Source organism: Scyliorhinus canicula, chromosome 12 (genome assembly GCF_902713615.1).
Source record: "Scyliorhinus canicula chromosome 12, sScyCan1.1, whole genome shotgun sequence".
In the NCBI taxonomy this organism is placed as follows: Eukaryota; Metazoa; Chordata; class Chondrichthyes; order Carcharhiniformes; family Scyliorhinidae; genus Scyliorhinus; species Scyliorhinus canicula.
Genome location: NC_052157.1, coordinates 23,540,611 through 23,567,560, shown reverse-complemented (window position 1 = coordinate 23,567,560; position 26,950 = coordinate 23,540,611). Strand labels below are relative to the sequence as shown.

At 47.9% G+C, this 26,950-nt stretch overlaps 2 protein-coding genes across 2 annotated transcripts in view; one reads left to right on the top strand and one right to left on the bottom strand.

Annotated features, from left to right (window-relative positions):
• Window positions 1-2,952, bottom strand: part of scg3 (secretogranin III) — a 39,985-nt gene extending 37,033 nt beyond the window's left edge. Inside the window, exons 1-3 of the mRNA XM_038813370.1 lie at window positions 2,534-2,952; window positions 1,497-1,549; window positions 1,065-1,104 (exon numbers count right to left, since the gene is read on the bottom strand). Of these exons, the coding sequence (XP_038669298.1) occupies window positions 1,065-1,104; window positions 1,497-1,549; window positions 2,534-2,633 (193 nt within the window). The 5' untranslated portion in view covers window positions 2,634-2,952. The remainder of the gene's footprint in view (window positions 1-1,064; window positions 1,105-1,496; window positions 1,550-2,533) is intronic.
• Window positions 2,953-9,849: 6,897 nt separating this feature from the next.
• ap4e1 (adaptor related protein complex 4 subunit epsilon 1) overlaps window positions 9,850-26,950 on the top strand; it is a 75,704-nt gene continuing 58,603 nt past the window's right edge. The window contains exons 1-4 of the mRNA XM_038813293.1: window positions 9,850-10,063; window positions 18,014-18,085; window positions 19,617-19,740; window positions 21,147-21,220. Of these exons, the coding sequence (XP_038669221.1) occupies window positions 9,932-10,063; window positions 18,014-18,085; window positions 19,617-19,740; window positions 21,147-21,220 (402 nt within the window). The 5' untranslated portion in view covers window positions 9,850-9,931. The remainder of the gene's footprint in view (window positions 10,064-18,013; window positions 18,086-19,616; window positions 19,741-21,146; window positions 21,221-26,950) is intronic.

Here is a 26,950-nt window from a genome sequence, read left to right as displayed (position 1 = left end):
TGAAAAAAGGATACAAAAGAAATGCAGAGGTGTAGAAATGTGGAGGGGTTTTGGGAAATTGTTTAGTCATGGTGTTAAAGGGTTTATAGTGGGTGGATTTCTTGAAATGTATTCAGGAGTCCAAAGATGTGCAAGTTAGGTGGATTGGCCATGCTAAAATGGTCCCTTGGTGTCCAGAGATGTGCAGGTTAGGCGCGATTACGAGGATAGGCTGAGGGAGTGAGCCTAGGCAGGGCCTCTTTCAGAGGGCCAGTGCAGATTCAATGGGCCAAAAGGCCTCCTTCTGCACTGCAGGGATTCTATTGGAAGCTTTTTATGTCAATATGTAGGAGGTCCAATAGTGCAGTGCTGAATTAAATTCTGGGGAACAAAGCTGGACAAGTGTTTGAGGTGGCAATGGGGGGCATTTTAGTGATAGCGACCACAACACAGTACGATTTAAGTTTGTTATGGAAAAGGCAAAAGATGGTCTGCAAATAGACTCTATGAATTGGGCTGAAGGCAGTGGTGCCTACTTAACATAATAATAATTGCTAATTGTCACAAGTAGGCTTCAATGAAGTTACTGTGAAAAGTCCCTAGTCGCCACATTCGGGCGCCTGTTTGGGGAGGCTGGTATGGGAATTGAGACGGCGCTGCTGGTCTTGTTCTGCATTACAAGCCAGCTGTTTAGCCCACCGTGCTAAACCAGCCTCTGGTGAAGGGAAGTCAAACAAAAATGCTGGATAAACTCATCAGGTCTAGCAGCATCTGTAGCGGGAGAAACACAGAACTGTGGAAGATGCTGCCAAATCTGCTGAGTTTATCCAGCATTTGCTGCTTTTCTTTCAGATTTCCAGCAGCCGCGGTATTTTAGTTTTATCCCAGTGAAGAGGGGAAGGGCTGGTGGCGGAAGATGAAAGGGTTTGGTAGACTGGAAGAATTTGCAAAGATATAGGGCAAGATGAGGCGTATCATTCGTGCATTTGTGCAACCCGTTTTCAGGTTCACATGGAGCATTTGAAGCGAATGTTTATTTCTGTGCGTCAATCGCATGTAGGATCCAAATAAATAATAATATTAACCTGTAGATGTTGACTGACTAGTCCGTCCGGCTTCAGCAATCTGGAGGGAAGCAGAACAAATAATATTTAAAAAGTGAATTTTAATATTAGCTTCTGGGTAGTTGCTTCAAATCCATTTGGAGAGAATCAATAGCAGAAGGTTCAGATAAAGCGGGATATTTAATGATACCAGATACTATTTATCCACCAATGTCCCAAAAGGACGATGTTTGAATTAGACCATGATGTGGAGATGCCGGACAATGAATTAGACCAAGCATTGCAATAGGCTCGTGTTAAATCCGATTTGCAAAAGGAACAACATCAGGAATGACCAGGTTGCCCGAAAACATGAAAAAAACAATAAAAGTCCAATTTAGTGGAAATATGAAATGACTTGTCCGGATTCGCCTTTTGAAGCAAGGCGTCAGTTACCGTGTAGAAATCATTTACCTGTTCCTCTACCGGTTTTTCCGCTGACAATTCCCGATTGTATTCCGCTTTTTCTGCAAGAGATGGAAGAAGCAATGATTTTAACTGAGAATGAGAAATAGCGAATGCACCTTTCAAAAAGAAAAACGGGGGAGCTTTCCACACACCTTCCAAACACTTAATTATCAAATGAGCAACATTTTGTTGGCGCCAGGAGCAACTGGGCCGTTGATATTTACAAAACCGACTTAAGCCAATTTCCACCAATTGTTTGACAATGGATTTCTTTTCCTCACCAAGTTCCAGACTGATTCCTTCCACAGGCCATAATGGCCTTACCAGCAAGTGTGGCGGATAGCTTCATTGCACCTTAGAGGATTGGACTTCGGCCGTATTACTGATGGAGGCACACGGGTTGACAGCAAATGCTTGTCATGGGGCTGTTTAGCCATTTAAAAGAAAAACTATTTTGAAGTCAAGATTTGATTTTGTTCCGTGTACAAGTGTGATGGCCCCCAATCCGCCCTCCTAATGGTGAAGTTGGGGCGCGAAGTATTTAACACTAACTGTGAACGACAGCCCCCTTTATGTGGGATCCTCAACTTGTTCGAGAATGTGACGGAAATATTTCCAACGTCACCGGATTAACCTCCAGCCGAAGCTCTAGGAACCCCCCCCCCCCCCCACCAACCCCCGGCAGTCATGGCTCCTCACCATCCCGGAGTCCCCGGTTGGAAATATTTGCAAATCAGCCACTGGGACTCAGACGAATTCGAGTGATTTCAGCGTAACTGCAGCAACATCGGGTGAAACATCGATTACATTGATAGTGGCGTAAAAAAAATCGGAGGAATCGGAAATAATAGCGAGCAACCCCCCCCCCTCCCCCCCCCCACACACACACCCGGCACAGCAACCCCTCCAACCCTAGTCAGGATCACTCTGTAAATAATATTTGACCGAATGACCAAATTGAGCTCAACAGCGGTCGTTTTAAGCGAGAACAGGATGCATTTACAATAATATGTTGGGGGAATTAAAATTTGCATTAGACCTACCTTTCAATCCTCCAGGTGTAGGGAATGCGTGGACCTGGTCTGACAGCAGTGTCAGGGCTTGGAGAAAGAGTGCAAATGCTGCTGCATTCTTGGAAGTCATTGTTGGAGATAGTAGGCCAGGAGTGCAGGAGGCTGGTTGGCTCTCGAGGTTCTTTGCCGGGCGCTCTCCAACACTCAACTCGCCTTGTGCTTGGCGGATGAACGCGCCGCCGCTTTCAGCACCCTGGACAGCGCAGAGCGAGGGGCTGCGGCTGGCCTTGTGGAGAGGGAGGGAACTCTGAGGCTGGGAGCTCGTCTCTCTCTCTCTCCCTCTCTGACAGCGTTCAGCACCCTGGACAGCGCAGAGCGTGGGGCTGCGGCTGGCTGGCGAGGGAGGGACGGAGGGCACTCTGAGGCTGGGAGCTCGTCTATCTGACAGCTTTCAGGGGCTGGACTCCGTGCAAATCCACTCCTGTGCGTCAGCTCGCTGTCTACATGCGTCACTCCACATTCACACAACAAAAAAACCCTAACGACTCCAAAACAAGCAATCAGATTTTTCAATTTCATCCCCAATGTCTCGGCAGCCGGAGATTTCCTGAGACTTTAAGCGTGTCATTGTGCCTCTTCACCCCCCGTCCTCCCTTCCCCATGTTATAAAAAGGCTGTAGGTCCCCAACAGTCTCTTAAATCAATTAAATTAAGATGCGTTTACAGCGAGAGCGGCTCTGCTCATTGTTCGATTGATCAATGGGACGATGATTAGTGTCTAAAGTCTCGACATTTCGGAAGAGAATCTCAACGTTCAGCTGCCGTCCGTGAATGATAAGGTGCAGCGGGAATGAATAAAGAGGATTTTTCTCTTTCATACATGGCCAAAGCTCACTGTCATGTTCCATTACACCCCTTTCATGCAGGAGAGAACTAACTGCTAGTTCTGCACCTTTCTATCTGGAGCTCTTTTTTAAAGTCTCATTTGCTGCTCACAACAAACCAAAACAACATCCAAACATTCCTGGAATTCTGAAGTTAAAAATCCCTAAACAAAATGTTGGAAACGTTCAGACGGTATCCGTGGAGGGAGAGAGAGAGAGAAAGAGAGAATGAAGGTGTCAGTTCGACGACCGTTCGTCAGAACTGGAAGGTGTTAGAAATGAGCAATTTAAAAAAAAGTTAATTTCAGAGCGAGGGAAAAGGGTGGTGGGTGGAGGAGGGAAAGAGCAAAGGCGGTAGGTAGAGGCCAAAGGTGATTGCATAAAGGACAAAGGCGACGATGTTGGGAGATAACGGGGCGATAAATGGGAGTTTATAGCAGAGTTCAGAGGCGTTTAATGTCTCGTTTGGTTTTGACCGAAGAAAATAGGTCTTTAATTGGGGGGGGGGGGGGGTGGGCACGGTAGCATCGTGGTTAGCACAATTGCTTCACAGCTCCAGGGTCCCAGGTTCTATTCCTGGTTTGGGTCACTATCTGTGTGGAGCTTGCACGTTCTCCTCGTGTCTGCGTGGGTTTCCTCCGGGTGCTCCGGTTTCCTCCTACAGTCCAAAGATGTGCAGGTTAGGTGGATTGGCCATGCTAAATTGCCCTTAGTGTCCACAAAGGTTAGGTAGGGTTACGGGGATAGGGCGGAGACGTGGGCTCAGGTAGGGCGCTCTTTCCAATGGCCGGTGTAGACCCGATGGGCCGAACGGCCTCCTTCTGCACAGTAAATTCTATGATTCTATAATAAAGGGGCAGAAATGCATTTGTCAAATGTGAGGAAAGTCTGTTTCACCAAGGAAAATCCTGCACGGTGGTGCAGTGATTAGCACTGCTGCCTCACAGCGCCAGAGACCCGAGTTCAATTCGGCCTTGGGTGACTGTGTGGAGTTTTCACTTTCTTCCTATGTCTGTGTGAGTTCCCTCTGGATGTTCCGGTTTCCTCCCACAGTCTGAGTTATGTGGATTGTCCATTTTAAATTGCCCCCCTTAGTTTGCAAAGATGTGCAAGTTGGGTGGGGTTATAGGATTGGGTGGGAGGTAGGTTGCTCTTTCAGAGGGTTAGTACAAATTTGATGGGCCAGGTGGCTTCCTTCTGCACTGTAGGAATTCTATTTCAAATAAGCATTTTGAACAAAAAATACATTTAAAGAATGGTTATGTCATGAAATTAATAATTTATCTGGGAATAAACCTTATGAGGGCTCCTCTCAGAAGCATAATTGGAGGATGGTAACTGATTTGTAATATTGTGGAAAGCATAAATAGTACACATTGCGAAAGCTAAAATGTGACTACACAACCAAGGTTCCACATTGGGCAAAAAGACAGAGTTAATAAGTGTGTCCATTGATCACTGAGCATATAACCACACTATACTTTAGTGCAGTTTCCAAGACAATAGAATGTTGTAGGGTTTACAGGGATCCATTGAACACAAAGCAGAGCAGATCACTAACTCTCTACAGCATTGGCAAGAGTGCACATGGAACATTGTATGCACTGTTTATTGTTCAAACAAAGGCGACATGTCAGGTTTTAACTCCATGAGCCTCAAAGGATACTATGAAAGGCATTTCTGCTTTAATTGGAAGTTGGACAACTAAAGGGAATATAAAAGGAAATGATTGTGAAAGGAATGAGGTGAACAAAATTAGGGGAGATAAACTAACAAGTCTAAGCATGATGTCAAAAGACAACAGTTCAGACATGGCATGCATAATATACAGAGTAATGTACAAGTACTATGAATGTCACAATTAGCTTCCGCATCTTTCAGTTAAGTAGAGGAAAACATGTTCAAATTCTCAATTCTGTTCACTAATCAATGACCCCTACCAGAAGAATCTATAGGTGAATATGATCATGCTCAGCTGTCACGTGTTCCCCAGACTGCTACTACTTAATGCCCAGGATCACATATGAAGTAGTTGGCTTAGATGAAATGCAGTAATGTTTTACCAACATGAATCAACAATTTTTATAGAGTTAATAAGGCCAAGAAGATAGAAATAGTATATACAGACTGCATTCAGGCTTTGTTGAAATATTTTAAAAATAAATAGGCCAATCAATAGTTTAATAGCTCAGGGATAAATCACTGGATTTGAAAACAGACCAAGCAGGCCAGCAGCACGGTTCAATTCCCGTAACAGTCTCCCCGAACAGGCGCTGGAATGTGGCGACTAGGGGCTTTTCACAGTAACTTCATTGAAGCCTACTCGTGACAATAAGCGATTTTCATTTCATTTCATTTCATTTCATAATAGGGGAGTAGTGCTAAATGGTTATGGTGCAGAAACTGAAGAATACATGGTCTGATTATATCTGTATAAGACCTAAACAACAGGCTGAGCTAGATATCCAAGAACATTAACAAGTGGAATTAATAAAATAAAAGCAAAACATAAGTAAAAATTGTTATGCCCAGTGAAGGCATATCCTATTCATAACTTCAAACATAAAATGAGTTCCTCTGGAAGTTTCTGGAATGATCTTTGTTTCGGAATGAACACCCACAAAGTGGCTAGGCTAGCTACCATTGTGTCTGGTGACTTTGCAACATCAATGCAGACTATTTCAAGCTTTCACGACATTCTGGATTTTAACTATGGGCAGGGGCATCTGCTATTGAATAGACATGCCCAGTCAGCACCCCTGTGGAATTCACACCTGCCATTATTCCTAATTAACTCCAAAGTCAAATCAGTGGACTTCCAGACTTCGTGTCCCTGTGTTTGCAATCTAGCAAAAGGAGAGCTGATGAAACCAGTTATCCACAAATGGGTGTGAAAACAATCAACTAATTTTAATTGTATACATGATGTGGAGAATCCAGCGTTGGACTGGGGTAAGCACAGTAAGAAGTCTTACAACACCAGGTTAAAGTCCAACAGGCTTGTTTCAAACACTAGCTTTCGGAGCACTGCTGGAGCACCCGAGGAAGAAGCAGTGCTCCGAAAGCTCGTGTTTGAAACAAACCTGTTGGACTTTAACCTGGTGTTGTAAGACTTCTTACTTTAACTGTATAGCAATGGCCTTTAGCTTTAAGTCATTATGGGTGGACACTGACTCATTATCATGTGATTGAAACTGACTTGAGATAAGGGGTTTTATTATCCCAAGACCCAGGAAGACCTGGTAAAACTGCAAAGAATGCCACAGCAAGGTATTGACTGCAGATGAAGACAGTAAATGGGAAGCATTTTAAAACTTGGAGGCTGTTATATCTTAAAAGGCCTCTTAGACTGATTCATAAATCCAAGTCCATCTATAAAGAAATTAGACATTCTGATGCAAAAACTACAAGTAACTTCATGACCTGCTGAATATTCAGTTCTTCTGGGAATTCTGCAATAATCTTGATATCTGACTCCAGCTACCTGAACTCATCTAATCTACAATCCAAGAGTGGAAACACACTTATTTACAGGCAGTGCAACAACTGTTCTCCTACCATTAGCCTGATATGTGAACCATGGACTATTATATTTGTTTAAAACTTATAATTGTACACTATTCTCTATAACAGTATTTTTCCTCAAGCATCTGCCTTTGTGAGTGAGTGCTGCGTGATTGGGTAGTGTTTAGACTTTCGGGTTGTGATGTGTGAATAAATAATAATCTTTTTTAAAACCCACCAGTGCTTGCTACTGCTATTTGATTCACATTACCATGGAGATGGACTTTGTCATGGGGAAGGGTCCATAGGCTTTTCAAGAACTACCTCTGAAACTCTTAGACAGCTATATCTGCTGGGATCTGAGAACCAGAGAGAGGTCAGCTAAAGGCTCTGTGGTTCATCATGTAGGAATACAGGTGGGAGCTTGTCCTCAGATTGAACAGACCAAACTTGTGAGGCTGGAAGATTTCCCTAGCTTGAACTTGAGAGAGAGTTTCAAGGAAAGACCCCCCATTGTGAAAGACAGCCCTTGGGTCAAACATTACCAGACTAGGGAAGGGAAACAACAGATATAACCCCTCAGGAGTTAAGAATCACTTGGAGAATTGAATGTCTAATTAGAGGATAGAATCATAGAGTGGTATTTGTCATTGTGGTAAAAATGAAAGGGGCAAGTTGTGTTTTGTAGCTAAAACCTTTAGTTGCCTATTGAAATAGGGTTTAGTTAATGTTGTTTGTAGTTGGTTTGTTAGAGCAAACGTCTTAAAACAGCTTGTCATGTCATTAATTCAGCTATTCACTTTAAGTTCAAGTTTCCTTTTAAAAGGTTTTGGTCTCTACAGTGTTCATAACATAATCTATTTTAAAAAGTAAAACAGAGACACACATTTACAAATCACGTTACATGGCCACAGGATGTCCCAAAGTGACGTGCTTATTGCAATCAATTTTTAAAGTATTGTGACCTTTTTAATGTGGCAGCCAATTTGCACAGAGCAAGTTCTCTCGAAGAGCAATGTGATAACGAACAATTATCCATTTTTGAAATATTAATTGAGGGACACATTATTGGTCAGGACACTGAGGTTAACTTTGTTTTTCTTCTTCAAAATAGTGCCATAGGATCTTTTTCACATCCATCTGAAAATGGTGGTTAGTTGAAGGAGGAATGTTGACAAGGCTCCTGAAAAATTTCGCTGGATTACCAAGATAATGGGATATTGACATAACTGCTTATCTAAAGGGTGGGATAGGCAGGTTAATCGATATTAATAAGTGACGTGGCCTAAATGATTTCCCATTACCCTTTTCTATGGACGTGTTTTATTAAGATTTTGGCTTACTATTGGGTTCAACCTCTACAATAATTTATCTTCACAATTTTCCTATTGCCTTAAACGATGACACAGAAAGTTTCTATATGTTCTGTCCTTGTAGAGTTGCCAAACCTCAGTTAAGTACTTTGGTTTTAAAAGTTCTGTTTATGATTTGACCAACATGATCTATCACATCACCAAACCATGGTTTGGTGATGTGATAGATGATGTTGGTCAAATCACCAAACCATCAGTCCATTGATACTCCTCTGATCTTGCAGGCTGTATAGTTTCCTCCTTCTCTTCATCACTTTTTAATGTTAATTAACAGGCCTATTCTGTTGTTATATTGCAGAAGGGCACCAGTTCAAAACCTGTTGACTGATTTTTGTACACATGCTGACTGACATGCAGTGCCTTTGCAGCATTTCAATATTTTGTTGCAGATTTCAATCATAGAAGGATTACAGCACGGAAGAAAATCATACAGGCAATCGTGTTTGAGCCAGTTCCCCAAAAGCGCAATGCACCTAGTACCATCCATAAGCTTTTCTCCTGTAGTCCTGAAAAATGTTCCTCTCCAGATGTGAACATATGAATTAGGAGCAGGAGTAGGCACTTGAGCCTGTTCCGCCATTCAATAAGATGATGGCTGATCTGAGTGGGACTTCAAACCCCACGTTTCTGCCGATCCCCGATGACATTTTACCCCCCCCCCCTTTGTTAATCAAGGATCTATCTAGCTCTGTGTTAAAGATATTCAAATACTCTTCTTCCTTTTGAGGAAGAGAGTTCCAGAGACTCACGATGCTCTGAGAGAGAACATTTCTCTATCATCTTTGTCTTAAATGAGCGACCGCTCATTTTTAAATGGTGAGTAAACAGATAATGATCCAATTCTCTTTTGAAAACCATGATTGGGTCTGCCTCTACCATACACCCAGGCAATGTAATGGAACATAGAACATACAGTGCAGAGGCATTTGGCTCATCGAGTCTGCACCGACCCACTTAAGCCCTCACTTCCACCCTATCTCTGTAACTCAATAACCCCATCTAACCTTTTGGTCACTAAGGGCAATTTATCATGGCCAATCCACCTAACCTGCACGTCTTTCGACTGTGAGGAAACCGGAGGACCCAGAAACCCACACAGACACGGTGAGAACGTGCAGACTCCGCAGAGTGACCCAGTGGGGAATCGAACCTGGGACCCTGGCACTGTGAAGCCACGGTGCTACCGTCTTGTGCTGCCCCAGATTCTTCCCATGTGCTGTTTAAAATGTTTTTGTTTCTCATGTTGCCTTTTCCCATTGGTGTTCTCTGGTTAGTGATGCTTCTACTAATGGGACAATCTCTTTATCTTTTTCTCTGTAAAGACCCCTCGTGATTTTGCTTTTATTTGATATAGTTTGTGTTGATTTAGTTTGTGTTTAATTTAGTTTGTGTTTGATTTAGTTTGTGTTGTGGGGGTTATCTCTCGAGCTTTGACGGCCTTATCCAAGTTACAGCTCCTATTCTGATAGATGTTCTGTTCAATTGCAGGGCAGGCTCAGTGCTCCCTCTGGCGGCCGGCCTGAGAATACCCTGTTCCCAGATCAGGATTTTCATAAAGTTTTTGGATTCAAACAGGAAGTGAGCGCACTGGGGAAGATGGCGTGAGGCCTGGTCCTAGGGGCCGCTGTCAGAGACGGGACCGACTCGGCCCAACTCAGTCAGCCAGCATGAGCGACGTGATGGAGAAGACGCTGTCGGCGTTGCCCAGTCTCCTGTCCCTTGACCCCGGATCCAAACTTTCGTCTTCCTCCGGACTGGGAGCTTTAATTCGAGGCGTCACGGAGCTGGTCTCCAAGCAGGTGGGGGCCGGGAACCGGGATCAGAGCGGCCGCAGCAGAGACACCCCCCCCCCCCCCCCCCCCCAACCATAGACAACCCCCCCCCCCCACCATAGACACCCCTCACCCCCACATAGACACCCCCCACCCCACATAGACACCCCCCCACCCCACATAGACACCCCCCCACCCCACATAGACACCCCCCCACCCCACATAGACACCCCCCCCCCCCAACCATAGACAACCCCCTCCCCCACATAGACAACCCCCACCCCCACATAGACACCCCCCACCCCCACATAGACACCCCCCCACCCCACATAGACACCCCCCCACCCCACATAGACACCCCCCCACCCCACATAGACACCCCCCCACCCCACATAGACCCCCCCCACCCCACATAGACACCCCCCCACCCCACATAGACACCCCCCCACCCCACATAGACACCCCCCCACCCCACATAGACACCCCCCCCCCCCACATAGACACCCCCCCACCCCACATAGACACCCCCCCACCCCACATAGACACCCCCCCACCCCACATAGACACCCCCCCACCCCACATAGACACCCCCCCACCCCCACATAGACACCCCCCCACCCCACATAGACACCCCCCCCACCCCACATAGACACCCCCCCACCCCACACACAGACACCCCCCCACCACACACAGACACCCCCCCACCACACACAGACACCCCCCCACCACACACAGACACCCCCCCACCACACACAGACACCCCCCCACCACACACAGACACCCCCCACCCCACACAGACACCCCCCCACCCCACACAGACACCCCCCCACCCCACACAGACACCCCCCCACCCCACACAGACACCCCCCCACCCCACACAGACACCCCCCCACCCCGCACAGACACCCCCCCACCACGCATAGACACCACCCACCACACACAGACACCCCACACCACACACAGACACCCCACCCACCACACACAGACACCCCACCCACCACACACAGACACCCCACACCACACACAGACACCCCACCCACCACACACAGACACCCCACCACCACACACAGACACCCCACCCACCACACACAGACACCCCACCCACCACACACAGACACCCCCCCACATAGACACCCCCCCACATAGACACCCCCCACATAGACACCCCCCCACATAGACACCCCCCCACATAGACACCCCCCCACATAGACACCCCCCACATAGACACCCCCCCACATAGACACCCCCCCACATAGACACCCCCCCACATAGACACCCCCCCCACATAGACACCCCCCCCACATAGACACCCCCCACATAGACACCCCCCACATAGACACCCCCCCACATAGACACCCCCCACATAGACACCCCCCCCACATAGACACCCCCCCACATAGACACCCCCCCACATAGACACCCCCCCACATAGACACCCCCCCACATAGACACCCCCCACATAGACACCCCCCCACATAGACACCCCCCCACATAGACACCCCCCCACATAGACACCCCCCCACATAGACACCCCCCCACATAGACAACCCCCCCACATAGACACCCCCCACATAGACACCCCCCCACATAGACAACCCCCCCACATAGACACCCCCCCACATAGACACCCCCCCACATAGACAACCCCCCCACATAGACCCCCCCCCACATAGACACCCCCCCCATAGACACCCCCCCCCATAGACACCCCCCCCACATAGACACCCCCCCCACATAGACACCCCCCCCACATAGACACCCCCCCCACATAGACACCCCCCCACATAGACAACCCCCCCCACATAGACACCCCCCCACATAGACACCCCCCCACATAGACACCCCCCCACATAGACACCCCCCCACATAGACACCCCCCCACATAGACACCCCCCCACATACACACCCCCCACATAGACACCCCCCCCACATAGACACCCCCCCCACATAGACACCCCCCCCACATAGACACCCCCCCCACATAGACAACCCCCCCCACATAGACAACCCCCCCCACATAGACACCCCCCCCACATAGACCCCCCCCCACATAGACCCCCCCCCACATAGACACCCCCCCCCACATAGACACCCCCCCCACATAGACACCCCCCCCACATAGACACCCCCCCACATAGACACCCCCCCACATAGACACCCCCCCACATAGACACCCCCCCACATAGACAACCCCCCCACATAGACACCCCCCCACATAGACACCCCCCCACATAGACACCCCCCCACATAGACACCCCCCCACATAGACACCCCCCCACATAGACACCCCCCCACATAGACACCCCCCCACATAGACACCCCCCCACATAGACACCCCCCCACATAGACACCCCCCCACATAGACACCCCCCCACATAGACACCCCCCCACATAGACACCCCCCCACATAGACAACCCCCCCAATAGACACCCCCCCACATAGACACCCCCCCACATAGACACCCCCCCACATAGACACCCCCCCACATAGACACCCCCCCACATAGACACCCCCCCACATAGACACCCCCCCACATAGACACCCCCCCACATAGACACCCCCCCACATAGACACCCCCCCACATAGACACCCCCCCACATAGACACCCCCCCACATAGACACCCCCCCACATAGACACCCCCCCACATAGACACCCCCCCACATAGACACCCCCCCACATAGACACCCCCCCACATAGACACCCCCCCACATAGACACCCCCCCACATAGACACCCCCCCACATAGACACCCCCCCACATAGACACCCCCCCACATAGACACCCCCCCACATAGACACCCCCCCACATAGACACCCCCCCCACATAGACACCCCCCCACATAGACACCCCCCCACATAGACACCCCCCCACATAGACACCCCCCCACATAGACACCCCCCCACATAGACACCCCCCCCACATAGACACCCCCCCACATAGACACCCACCACATAGACAACCCCCCCACATAGACACCCCCCCACATAGACAACCCCCCCACATAGACACCCCCCCACATAGACACCCCCCCACATAGACACCCCCCCACATAGACACCCCCCCACATAGACACCCCCCCACATAGACACCCCCCCACATAGACACCCCCCACATAGACACCCCCCCACATAGACACCCCCCCACACATAGACACCCCCCCACATAGACACCCCCCCACATAGACACCCCCCACATAGACACCCCCCCACATAGACAACCCCCCCCACATAGACACCCCCCACATAGACAACCCCCCCCCACATAGACACCCCCCCCCACACATAGACACCCCACCCCCCACATAGACACCCCACCCCCCACATAGACACCCCACCCCCCCCACATAGACACCCACCCCCCCACACACACACCCCACCCCCCCACATAGACACCCCACCCCCCCACATACACACCCCACCCCCCCACATAGACACCCCACCCCCCCACATAGACACCCCACCCCCCCACATAGACACCCCACCCCCCCACATAGACACCCCCCCACATAGACACCCCCCCACATAGACACCCCCCCACATAGACACCCCCCCCCACATAGACACCCCCCCCACATAGACAACCCCCCCCACCACACATAGACAACCCTCCACATAGACAACCCCCCAAATAGACACCCCCCACCCCCACATAGACACCCCCCACCCCCACACGTAGACACCCCCCCACCCCCACACGTAGACACCCCCCCCACCCCCACGTAGACACCCCCCCCACCCCCACGTAGACACCCCCCCACCCCCACGTAGACACCCCCCCCACCCCCACGTAGACACCCCCCCCACCCCCACGTAGACACCCCCCCCCACCCCCACGTAGACACCCCCCCCACCCCCACTTAGACACCCCCCCCCACCCCCACGTAGACACCCCCCCACCCCCACGTAGACACCCCCCCCCCACCCCCACGTAGACACACCCCCCCACCCCCACCCCCACATAGACACCCCCCCCACACACAGGCACCCCCCAAATAGACACCCCCATAGACACTCCCTGCATACCCCACCCCCCCACATACCCCCCCACCCGCCACCCCCCCTCCCCCTCTCTCTCCCCCTCTCTCTCCCCCCTCCCCCCTCCCCCTCCCTCTCCCCCCTCCCCCTCCCCCTCCCCCCCACCCCCCACCCTCCTCCCCCCCCACCCCCCACCCTCCTCCCCCCCCACCCACCCCCCACCCCCCACCCTCCTCCCCCCCCACCCCCCCCCCCCACCCCCCACCCCCCACCCTCCTCCCCCCCACCCCCCACCCTCCTCCCCCCCACCCCCCACCCTCCTCCCCCCCCCCCACCACCCCCCACCCTCCTCCCCCCCCCCACCCCCCCACCCTCCTCCCCCCCCCACCCCCCACCCTCCTCCCCCCCCCACCCCCCACCCCCCACCCTCCACCCTCCTCCCCCCCACCCCCCACCCTCCTCCCCCCACCCTCCTTCCCCTCAGTTCAAACTTAACCTTCGCAAAGTTAGGAATTCCAGCAGGTCCCCCTCCATGCCAGGGCACAGGGTAGGGAGGCTGCTCTCCATCCCAACAGGATCTGCCTTTGGGCGATCAACGAGGCGAAGGTGAGGGCCTGGGCTCAGTTTGGCGTGCACCACTGTAGAGATTACCCTAAAAACCTCCTTCCAGTAATCCTCCACTTCGGACAGGATGAAAACAAATGAATGTAGTTTGCTGGCTGACACCCCCCCCCCCCCCCCTTCCGGTGCAACGTTCACACACGTCTTCTACCCCTCAAAAAGCTGTCTCATCCTCGCCCTTTTAAGGTGTGCTCTATATACCACCTTCAGCTGCATCAGCCCCAACCTCATGCACGAGGTGGAGGCATTCACTCCTCTGGAGCACCTCACATCAGAAACCCTCCTCCATATCCTCTCCCACCTCTTCCTCCCACTTATCTGCAATTTTGATATAATGTCACTGACTTTCAGTATGATTTAACTGTTAGAAATAAATTATTGTTTCAGAATATTTATAAAACATTGATTTGTTACAGTGACAAAGTTTTTAAAACATTGTCCCATTCTTAAGAGTATTTGTGTTTTGGTCAAATGCAGATGCTTAATATACACAGCAGATTTGTCAATATTTAAATAGGCAAAAGGTGGATCATTGGAATATGATGCTTCCTTACCAGAACCAAAATGTTTTGCTTACTTGGTGCAGAATGTAGCAATCTTCTCAAACCAGAGAGGTCAACATAAGTCATTTTATGTCATTGAGCATTTGCTTAATATTACGTTTTTTTTCTTTTTTAAAATAAATTTAGAGTACCCAATTATTTATTTATTTATTTCAATTAATGGACAATTTAGCGTGGCCAATCCACCTAACTTGTACATTTTTGGGTTGTGGGGGTGAAACCCAAGCAGACACGGGGAGAATGTGCAAACTCCACACAGACAGTGACCCAGAGCCGGGGTCAAATCCAGGACCTCGGCACCATGAGGCAATAAAGATTGTGATTATTATTATTATATTTCCAAGTTGGGGTGGTAAGTGACTTGGAGGGGAACCTACAAGTGGTGGTGTTCGCAGGTATCTGCTGCTCTTGTCCTTCTAGATAGTAGTGCTCGTGGTTTTTGAAGGCTGTCTAAGGAACCTTGGTGAGTTGCTGCAGTGCAGTGTAGATGGTACACACGATTGACACTGTTTGTCAGTGGAGGAGGGTTTGAATGTTTGTGGAAGGGGGAGCAATCAAGTGGGCTGCTTTGTCCTGGATGGTGTCAAGCTTCTTGAGTATTATTGAATTTGCTGCCATCAGGTAACGTGATCCAGATCATCGACTGGCTCAATGGCGAATGGCCTACTACTCTTATTTCTTATGATCTCATTGTTTTTACACACCCTGCATAGGTAAAAATAAACCGGGCAGCTTAAGGAAAATTCATCAGTGATCTAAGAATAGAGTCTTGCTGGACCAGTGTGTGTATTTCACAATAATGGCTCTTGCTCACTATGTTCCTGCCTGATGAGGCCCCATTCCACACCCTCGCTAAAGTTCTCCTGTAGCATGATTCAGTGCCGAGCTCGTGCCCACCCCTCAACTTGCAGGACAACGTATAGATCTGGTCACCTGTACTAAGAGACTGCCATGAGTGAACGCATCCTCTTCGTGTGTGAGGCTTCGCCATATTCAATTCAAGGTAGTCCACGGGGCACCTACGACGGTTTCCAGGATGAGTCGTTTTTTTTGTGGGGGAGGAGTATAGGTGTGGGAGGTGCGCGTGTGGGCCAGCAAATCATATCCATATGTTTTGGGCCTGCCCGAAGCTGGTGGGATTCTGGCGGGTGTTTGCTGACATTACTTCTGAGGCGTTGAGGGTGAAGGTGGTCTCGAGTCCAGAAATGACAATCTTTTGGAGTGTCAGAAGACCCGGGAGTCCAGGAGGGCAAGAGAGGCCGATATCCTGGCCTTTTCCTCCCTGGTAGCCCAGAAACGGATCTTGCTGGGATGGAGGAACTCGGGTGAGCAACGTTGTGGAATTCCTCGGGTTGGAAAAGATCAAGTTCGCCTTGAGAGGGACGATGGAGGGGTTTGTCGGGAGATGGAAATCATTCTACTTCAAGAATAGTTAAGCAGTCAGCAGTGGGCGGGGGGAGTTATAAAAGGAGGTAGGGGAGGTGGAGGGTAGTGGCAGGAAGGGTGGATGGTGGAGTGTTAGATATTTATTTGCTATGTGAATTCCTGTTTGCTGTCTTTCTGGTTGTAGTTGTGTTTGATGTATATATACAAATGCCTCAATAAAAATAAAAAAAAAAGAAATTGCCATTCATTGGTTGCTATGAAAAGAAGAACCTGCGGGATCTTTAGATATTGCTGTCACCCACCTCGTCCAACGTTTTCTATGGCAGGATGATGGTGGAAATGGAGGGCCCCAGGATCGTGACCCCCACACTGGAATTTATGACATCACGTTTTTTTTTTAAAAAGGGTTAAGGTCTGGTGAATCAGATCCTGTCGTAAAATCCAATCTTCCCACGACCCCATAAGCCCTGGTAACATCCTTATCATGCCTCAGATACGCAGTGTTATGTACATAAACAGCCATTTGATTGCGAGCGTGACCCCACAAGCAACGGCGAGATGAAAATCAGCTATTCTGCATTTTGGGGAGTGGGGAATATTGGCGCAGGATGCTGGGAGAAATCCCTTCCCTTCATCACACCATAGGATTTTCAACATCCACTAGAATCCACTAGGGGCTGGTTTAGCTCACTGGGCTAAATCGCTGGCTTTTAAAGCAGACCAAGCAGGCCAGCAGCATGGTTCGATTCCCGTACCAGCCTCCCCGGACAGGCGCCGGAATGTGGCGACTAGGGGCTTTTCACAGTAACTTCATTGAAGCCTACTCGTGACAATAAGCGATTTTCATTTCATACCTCCTGAGGAGAAAAAAAAGATTACCTCAATCAAGTTCAAACATGTAGAGAAATCCCTGCCAAACTGCTTGGACCCAGTGATCACAAGATAAGTGTTGCCGAAAACATTGTTTGGATCATTGTAACTCATCATTTGGAAAGAACCCCACAGTTACCCAAACATAATAGCCAGAGTTTTCATTGATTCTGTTCTGTCCAGAGTCCCATCCAAGATTTGGTCGCCTTTGTACAAAGGGTAGTCTCCTGACATTAACTCCACATTCTGCCGTCATTGTAAAATTCCAAGTAGTTTTCTGGATTTATGTTCTGGTTGGTGTATTCAATTTCTACAATTGTTTTCCATTTCCCTCAAATCTTTTGTCAAATAAATTGTTAATATAGATTTGGGAACTCATTGAAACAAATTTGTGAAAGAATAGCATTTTACCTGCTTTCAAAAAGTTGTACTCTGGATATATCTGCCTTAATGTCAGATTATGAATTGAAAAAAGTTATTGCTGTCTGTTTGAGCGCTCTCATTTTGTCATCACATTTGAAGTGTTTCCTTTTGTATTAACATTAAACGTTTCTGGTTTCAGGATGAGGAGAAATTGATAAAGAAGGAATTGGCTGCTCTAAAAGAGCAGGTCTCCACTCCTACAACATCATTGGTAAGAATTCATCCTCTGAATCAATAGATTAATCCCTTCTTTCAGTGAATGACTTGTACGACGCAATCATGTCTTGGAGCTACTTACAGCATCTTTTCTGCATGCTCTCATTTAATGGCCGTAGTAAGGTGTTATGAAGCCGATTCTCCAGTTACTGGGTCAAGTATAATAAAAGTTCGCCTTTTATTGGAGTATTTTAAATTTATAGGTTTTATCTTGGTTGAGAAATCTTAATAAAACAGCATGGCCAATAAATGCAGGACACCACCAAGGGTGAAGAGAAGAGAGATTTCAAATCTGCAATTGAAAATTGAACCAGTGCAAACAAGAGTTCTAGCTGAAATGTTAACCTTTTCAGCTCTCTGTTTCTGTAACACATTTTGTGTTTGATTTAGAACAAATACCTTAAGAAATGTGGAATATAGTATGTTTCTCTTACAACCCCTTGGATAGATTTCCATTTTCTATGCTTAAAACTTCTGTCTTGTTAACCAACTTTTCTTTTAAAGACGCTAGATCATTCGTTTCCATATTTAGAAAAATAAAATGTCCACCACCCACGGCATTGCGTATCAAGAGTTAAGATCAATCTTCAGGTGAAATAGGGTTCGAGGGCAGGGGATAACTGTACTACTCTCCACAAGTGTAATTTTTCTAAATTTCATTCCGAGTTCCTGTGTCCACATTCACAATGAAAGTTAATCTATGTAAACGTGTCACATTGTCACTCCTGCTGGTGGTGTCACTGAATTGCACATTGGCGTGAATTTAATTCAAATTTTATTGGTGAAAATCCAACTAGTGTGTGAATTGAACAGTGATCTGAATGTTAACTGAAAACTTCACTGGACGGCACGGCAGCACAGTGGTTAGCACTGTTGCTTCACAGTGCCAGGGTCGCGGTTCGATTCCCGGCTTGGGTCACTGTCTGTGCGGAGTCTGCACGTTCTGTCTGAATGGGTTTCTTCTGGGTGCTCCGGTTTCCTCCCACAAGTCCCAAAAGACGTGCTGTTAGGCAATTTAGACATTCTGAATTCTCCTCGGTGTACCTGAATGGGTGCCGGAGGGCTTTTCACAGTAACCTCATTGAAGTGTTAATGTAAGCGTACTTGTGCCCATAAAGATGATAATATTATTATTATGTTGTCTAGTGGGTGGATGGATCATTTAGTTTTCAGAGCTTGTTTGGTTTATTTTGGTCTGTGGGCACTTGACGTTTGTTTTCATGTGGGGAGTACAATAAATGTATTTATATTTAACTATATTTTTGAAGCTGTACTTCAGAGCTAGGGAGAGAATAATCAGACACTGTTTCCACAGTTAATTGCTGACCGTTGCCCCTACTGGAAATAAACAGTCTGCACAGCAGTTTGGAAACTGGAGCAAGCTTGGTGCAATGTCCCTGCAGTTGAATGGCTTACCAGCACTTCTTGCCAAAGCTCACTTATGAATAATGTCAGTAGAGCCAGCTCGTGACAAGGAGACATGTTTGGGAGGAGGAGAATAAACCTTTGCTCTATTCCTATTACAGAAGCAGATGCGAGAATGTTTGGTGCGACTGATCTACTGTGAAATGCTGGGGTATGAGGCCACCTTTGGATATATTCATGCTATCAAGCTAGCTCAGCAGGGTAGTCTGATGGAAAAAAGAGTTGGTATGTTCCCTACTCAAGAGCATTGATTCAATAGATAACTTTTTAAATGTAAATAATGTATTTAGCTCTCCAGGTGGGATAGCCCAGGTGTTTAACTTTACACAGCAGGAGAATTGCAGGCCTAATTACAGGTCTGTGGTCTGCTGATCTCAATTGTGGCAAGAAGGATCATGCAATTAGCTGCAGTATTTTCCGTCACTTTGGAGAAAAAAAGCAGATGCAGGGAGGGAAGTGGAGTTTCTGCTGCTTGTGATTTAATAACCTTTGTTAAGGCGCACGCGTAGATGGCCAATGAAGATTGATTGATTCAGGTAATTCTTTAGGTAAGAATCATAGAATGGGTACAGCACAGAAGGAGGCCTTTCGACCTGTCATATTCCTGCTGACTCTTTGCACGAACAACTCACCTAGCCTCACTACCCTGTCTTTTGTCTGTAACCCTGCAAATTTTTAATGTCCAGATTCTGTCTCAAAGCCACGATTCACTCTACCTCCACCACCCTCTCAGACTGTACACTCCAGCTCCTAACGACTCGGAATTTGTGAATGGTTCCCTGGGCATTGTATCATAAATAACGTGGTAATATACCATGAACAGCGCTTTACCTTTTAGCAGGGAACTGTGACCACTCCAATCGAAATACTTGGGATCAAATTATTTCTAGATATTGGAATTTTCTGAATTATAATTTTGTTTTCATTCGTTCGTGGGACGTGGGCGTCGCAGGCTGTGCCAGCATTTATTGCCCATCCCTAATTGCCCTTGAGGGGGCAGTTAAGAGTCAACCACATTGCTGTGGGTTTGGAATCGCATGTAGGCCAGACCAGGTAAGGATGGCAGATTTCCTTCCCTAAAGAAGATTAGTGAACCAGATGGGTTTTTACGCCAATTGACAATGGTTTCATAGTCATCGTTAGACTTAATTCCAGACATTTTATTGAGTTTAAATTCCATCACCTGCCATGGTGGGATTCGAATCCAGGACCCCAGATCATCACCCTGGATCTCTGGGTTATAAGTCCAGCGACAATACCACTACGCCACCGCCTCCCCAAACCAAAAACACGTGAACCGGAAAAAAATAATAATGATATTTTACCTGAAAGAAGAAGCAATGATAACATTAAAAGTAGTGATAAAACTTGTTTTGTTCATACAAATACTGTTTCTTCCATATTTCTGCTCACAAAGCACTGGACTAAAATTGTGTTCATAATTTTTGGATATGCTCAAAAGAAGTTCTGGACAACCGATGTTTCCAGAGTCCCGGGAGTAGGGCTGAAGGTTTCATTGAAACATCTGACCTGTTAACCTGAAATTCTGCAGTGGGAATGAGGGTGGGAGTTACAAGTCACACTGGAACTATTTGAGTATATTCCCATTTAATGTTCTGTTTCTTTGCTAGGTTACTTGGCTGTTTCTCTCTTTCTAAATGAAAGCCACGAGCTGCTGCTCCTGCTTGTGAACACCGTATTAAAGGTAAGAAATGATTGCACTTTGAATCAATCATAACTATTTCACAGAGAATGCTGACTTGCATCAATCCTTGTTGATTTGCCTCCTCTTCATGTTGTACCTGATGAACAGCATCAAAAAGTATTTAATACAACTAAGGTTTGTTGCAGTGTTTTTTTTTGCAGTTATACCAGTGCATTAACTTACTATTTTGCAAGTTATTTCTCTACGCCCTATAAACACTTGTCCCAAAACAAATATTCTCACCGTGTCCCTCTGGTTTCATTCAGCTTAGTTTCTGACCCATACTGATTCTGGCAGAGCTCCTGGACTGGTTTAGCTCACTGGGCTAAATCGCTGGCTTTTAAAGCAGACCAAGCAGGCCAGCAGCAAAGTTCGATTCCCGTACCAGCCTCCCCGGACAGGCGCAGGAATGTGGCGACTAGGGGCTTTTCACAGTAACTTCATTGAAGCCTGCTCGTGACAATAAGCGATTTTCATTTTTCATTTCATTTTCAACTAACTGAATAAGTCAGATCCTGTTTTGGGGTGGCTTTCACAAGTTTATTTACTTTTTCATTGAAAATCTTAAACTATATTTGGGTATTGGTTGGAATTATTCTGTGCCTGTTTGAAGACCACTTGAATTGTGACTCACTTTTCATGTTCCAATGGGTCAGTGCAGGTGACTTCCGATAAACTGCACAGTATCAGCATTGAGCGGAAATAAAGATAAGGGAAACTTTTGCAAAAATGTGACCTTTTCTTTCAAGAAAGGATGTTTATGAAATAATGAGAAGTGAATGTTTCTGCTTTACCTCATCAAACTATACCTGTGTGAGTGGTGGAGGCAGTGAATGTTGAAGGTGGTGGCTGAGGTGCTAATCTAGTGGCTGTTTTGTTGGGTCCGGTTGAGTCCAGTTTAGCTCAGTTGGCTGGTTTGTGATGCAGAACAAATTCCTGTACCGGCTGAGGTTATTCATGAAGGCCCCGCCTTCTCAACCTTGCCCCTCACTTGAGGTGTGGTGACCAGTCAGCTCTCTCCCTCAAAGGGGAAAGCAGCCTATGGTTATCTGGGACTATGGAGATTTTACTTTTACCTTGTTGGGCCCAAAGGAGTGCAGCTCCAAACTGCCTAATAATAATAATAATCTTTTATTATTGTCACAAGTAGGCTTGCATTAACACTGCAATGAAGTTACTATGGAAAATCCCCTCGTCGCCACACTCTGGCACCTGTTCGGGTAGACGGAGGGAGAATTCAGAATGTCCAATTCACCCAACAAGCTTGTCTTTTGGAATTTGTAGGAGGAAACCGGAGCACCCAGAGGAAACCCACGCAGACACTGGGAGAACGAGCAGACTCCGCACAGACAGTGACCCAAGCGGGAATTGAACTTTGGGACCCTGGCGCTGTGAGAAACAGTGCTAACCACTGTGCTACCATGCCGCCCTCAACACCATCCAGGACAAAGCAGCCCACTTGATTAGCACCCCAATTCACCACTCTTGACAGACAGTGGCAGCAGTAGCGCCATCTGTAAGAGGCACTGCAGCAACTCACCAAAGCTACTTTGCTAGCACCTTGCAACCGGTGACCTCCACCACCTAGAAGGACAAGGGCAACGGATGTATGGGAATGCCGTCATCTGTATGTTCTCACCCAATCCACACTCCTCTTGAAACTGAATCGTCACCCCGTCACTTTGTAGAGAGAAACAGAAGTCGATGACCTTTCAAAAAGCGAAGATTGGTCATGTTAACTCTACAATTTCTAAGTATTTGCTAGTGGTGAAAATAATTTTCACAGTAACTTCATTGCAGTGTTAATGTAAGCCTACTTGTGTCAATAATAAAGATTAATACTATTATTACTGGTGCATCAGACTAAGTGCAAAAATATCATAGCATGGTTACAACACAGAAAGAGGCCATTTGACCATCCTGCCCATGCTGGAAGAATTCACCTAACGTCACTCCTCCGCCATTTTCCTGTAGCCTGCAGTTGTTTTCTTTTTGGACAATAATCCGGAACCACCCACTTATTTCTCATATGTTTGTTGCTGGTAATCTTGTGTAATTTTCTGTTCCATAAACCATGAAACCATTTGGCCCATCGTGGCTGATCCTCAATCTCTATCTCATTTCTGCCCATACCCCTTGATGCCTTTAGTGTTTGGAAATCTATTTCTTTCTTAAGTCATAATTTTCAGTGATTGGCCTCCACAGCCTTCTGTGGTCGAGAATTCCACAGGATCGTATCTTCCGTGAAGAAACTTCTCCTCGTCTCAGTCCCAAATGGCCTCCCTTGTATCCAGCGATCATGACCCCCTTGTCTTTAACTTGAAATGGGGCGACTGTAGTCATGGCTTTGTTGTTTCAGCCTGGATGCCAGAGGAAATGATTTAATGGAGAATATTTTGAAGCAAGACTGAGTTCCTGTTTTAACCCAATTTATATCTAAAATCCTTTGTGATCAGCCAAAGATGCCAGAATACTGTGCTTTTATTTTAAAACTGGAATTGGTGCTCTGTCTCTAAATATTATCCAAATCTATTGGATCATTTCTCCAACACTTAAATTGAAGATTCAACGCCTGTAATTTAAAAAAAAATGCTGTGCTTAGTGTTGTTTGCCCATCTGCTCACACTCACTGCAGTCTTTTTTTCCCACACATTCAGTTTCAGTAAAGTAGGAGCTTAGCACTGTATTAAAAGTAAAAATGTCCATCAAGTGATGCCACAACACACAATGCTTTTGCCCGCTACTTCCCAAATGTGTCGTCCTGTGTGTGTGAAAATCCCCTGGTGTGTCTGACTGACAAGCGGCCTGGTGCTTCCAGTATTTGGTAATGAGGAGCATTCAGTGATGAGTTGTAATGGCTTCGAGCCTCCAAATCTGACAACAGATTTGAGGAGAACCGAGGGAACTTATAAGGAGAAGATTGTTACTGTGATTTTGCAAGAAAATGGTGTCATGAGTATCTGAATTTTTGTCCGTTTTAATTAAGTAATTGCACTTTGAGGGAATGAAGCATCTTTGTTTTTATGCTTTGTGTTTAAGTAATATGGTGACTAGTTTTGAAGAATCATAGAATTTACAGTGCAGAAGGAGGCCATTCGGCTCATCATGTCAGCACCAGCCCTTGGAAAGAGCACCCTACCCAAGCCCACGCACCTACCCTATCCCCGTAATCCAGTAACCCCACCTAATCTTTTTGGATACGAAGGGCAATTTAGCATGGCCAATCCACCTAACGAAAAAAATGAAAATGAATGAAAATCGCTTATTTTCACAAGTAGGCTTCAGATGAAGTTACTGTGAAAAGCCCCTAGTCGCCACATTCCGGCGCCTGTTCGGGGAGGCTGTTACGGGAATCGAACTGTGCTGCTGGCCTGCCTTGGTCTGCTTTCAATGCCAGCAATTTAGCCCTGGGCTAAACAGCCCTGCACATCTTTGGACTGTGGGAGGAAACCGGGGCACCCAGAGGAAACCCACGCAGACACGGGGAGAACGTGCAGACTCCACACAGACCGTCTAAGAAGTAAAAAAACTTTTTTAAAATTCTGCAACACACTGGTAATCTATTTGTGATGCTAAAGACATCAGCGTCACTGGGCATTTGAAGAACATTCCCCTGTGAGCAATATGTTCTAACATTGTAAAAGTGTGTTTACTACTTTGTTTTATGTAACACCGAGGAAACCCGTCTCCAGTGGAATTAATTTTTTTTTAAAAAGTCAATTGAATGAACTTTGAATATCATCTTGACAGTTGTTACTTAGTTTAATAACAATCAAGAATTTTACTTAGTATGTTTGTCATTCGCTGGTTTAGCAAGAAAAGAAAATTAATCTTAATGTTGGCGGGATAGGTATTAATAATGATCTTTATTAGTGTCACAGGTAAGTTCACATTAACACTGCAGTGAAGTTACTGTGAAAATCCCCCCCCCCCCTTCTACCGTTCCGCCAGGAAATCTAGGAATGGTTGCCACCTCCTGAAGAACCCCTGCACTGATCCCCTTAGGGCAAATTTCACCCTCTCCAATTTAATAAACCCCGCCATATTGTTGATCCAGGCCTCCACGCTTGGGGGTCTCGCATCCTTCCACTGAAGAAGAATCCTCCGCTGGGCTACTAGGGATGCAAAGGCCAGAATGCCGGCCTCTTTCGCCTCCTGAACTCCCGGCTCCTCTGCAACCCCAAATATTGCGAGTCCCCAGCCTGGATTGACCCTGGATCCTACCACCCTCGATACCGTCCTTGCTACACCCTTCCAAAATTCCCCCAGCGCTGGGCATGCCCAGAACATATGGGCATGGTTTGCTGGGCTCCCTGAGCACCTAATACACCTGTCCTCGCTCCCAAAGAATCGGCTCATCCTTGTCCCGGTCATGTGAGCCCTATGCAGCACCGTAAACTGTATGAGGCTAAGCCTCGCACAAGAAGAGGAGGCGTTTACCCTTCCTCGGGCGTCCGCCCACGTCCCCTCCTCACTCTCCTCACCCAGCTCCTCCTCCCATTTGCCCTTCAGCTCCTCCACCGAGGCCTCCTCTACCTCCTGCATCACTTGGTACGTTGCCAAGATCCTCCCCTCTCCAACCCACACCCCCGAGAGCACCCTGTCCTTGAACCCCACGCGGCGGCAACAGAGGGAACTCTGCCACCTGTCGCCTGACAAATGCCCTTACCTGCATGTACGTAAAGGTGTTCCCCGGGGGGGGAGCCCGAACTTCACTTCCAGCTCACCCAGGCTAGCAAACTTCCCGCCTACAAACAGGTCCCCCAACCTCCTAACACCTGCCCTGTGCCAACTCAGGAACTCGCCGTCAATTCTCCCCGGGGACAAACCGGTGATTCCCCCGTATCGGGGACCCCATTGAGGCCCCCACCACCCCCCTGTGCCGTCTCCATTGCCCCCAAATTTTGAGGGTAGCCGCCACCACCGGGCACGTGGTATACCTGGTATACTTTAGGGGCAGCAGGGTAGCATGGTGGTTAGCATAAATGCTTCACAGCTCCAGGGTCCCAGGTTCGATTCCCGGCTGGGTCACTGTCTGTGTGGAGTCTGCACGTCCTCCCCCTGTGTGCGTGGGTTTCCTCCGGGTGCTCCGGTTTCCTCCCACAGTCCAAAGATGTGCGGGTTAGGTGGATTGGCCATGCTAAATTGCCCGTAGTGTCCTAATAAAAGTAACGTTAAGGGGGGGTTGTTGGGTTACGGGTATAGGGTGGATATGTGGGTTTGAGTAGGGTGATCATGGCTCGGCACAACATTGAGGGCCGAAGGGCCTGTTCTCTGCTGTACTGTTCTATTTTCTACCTCGTTGGAGGGAGCGGCAACGGCGCCGTTACCAGCGCCTCCAGGCTCGTGCCCACACGGGATGCCATCTCCATTCTCTTCCATGCTGCCCCTTCCCTATCCATCACTCGCATACGCACCATCGCTGCGTTGGCAGCCCAATAGTACCCACAGAGGTTGGGCGGTGCCACACCCCCCATCCCTGCCCTGCTTCAGGAACACCCTTCTCACCCTTGGGGTCCCGTGCGCCCACACAAACCCCGTAATGCTCCTGTTAACCCGCCTGAAAAAGGCCTTCGGGATAAGGATGGGGAGGCACTGAAACAGGAATAGAAATCGCGGGACCACCGTCATCTTGACTGATTGCACCCTACCTTTCAGAGACAGCGGCAACATGTCCCACCTCTTAAACTCCTCCTCCATTTGCTCCACCAGCCTTGTGAGGTTAATCTT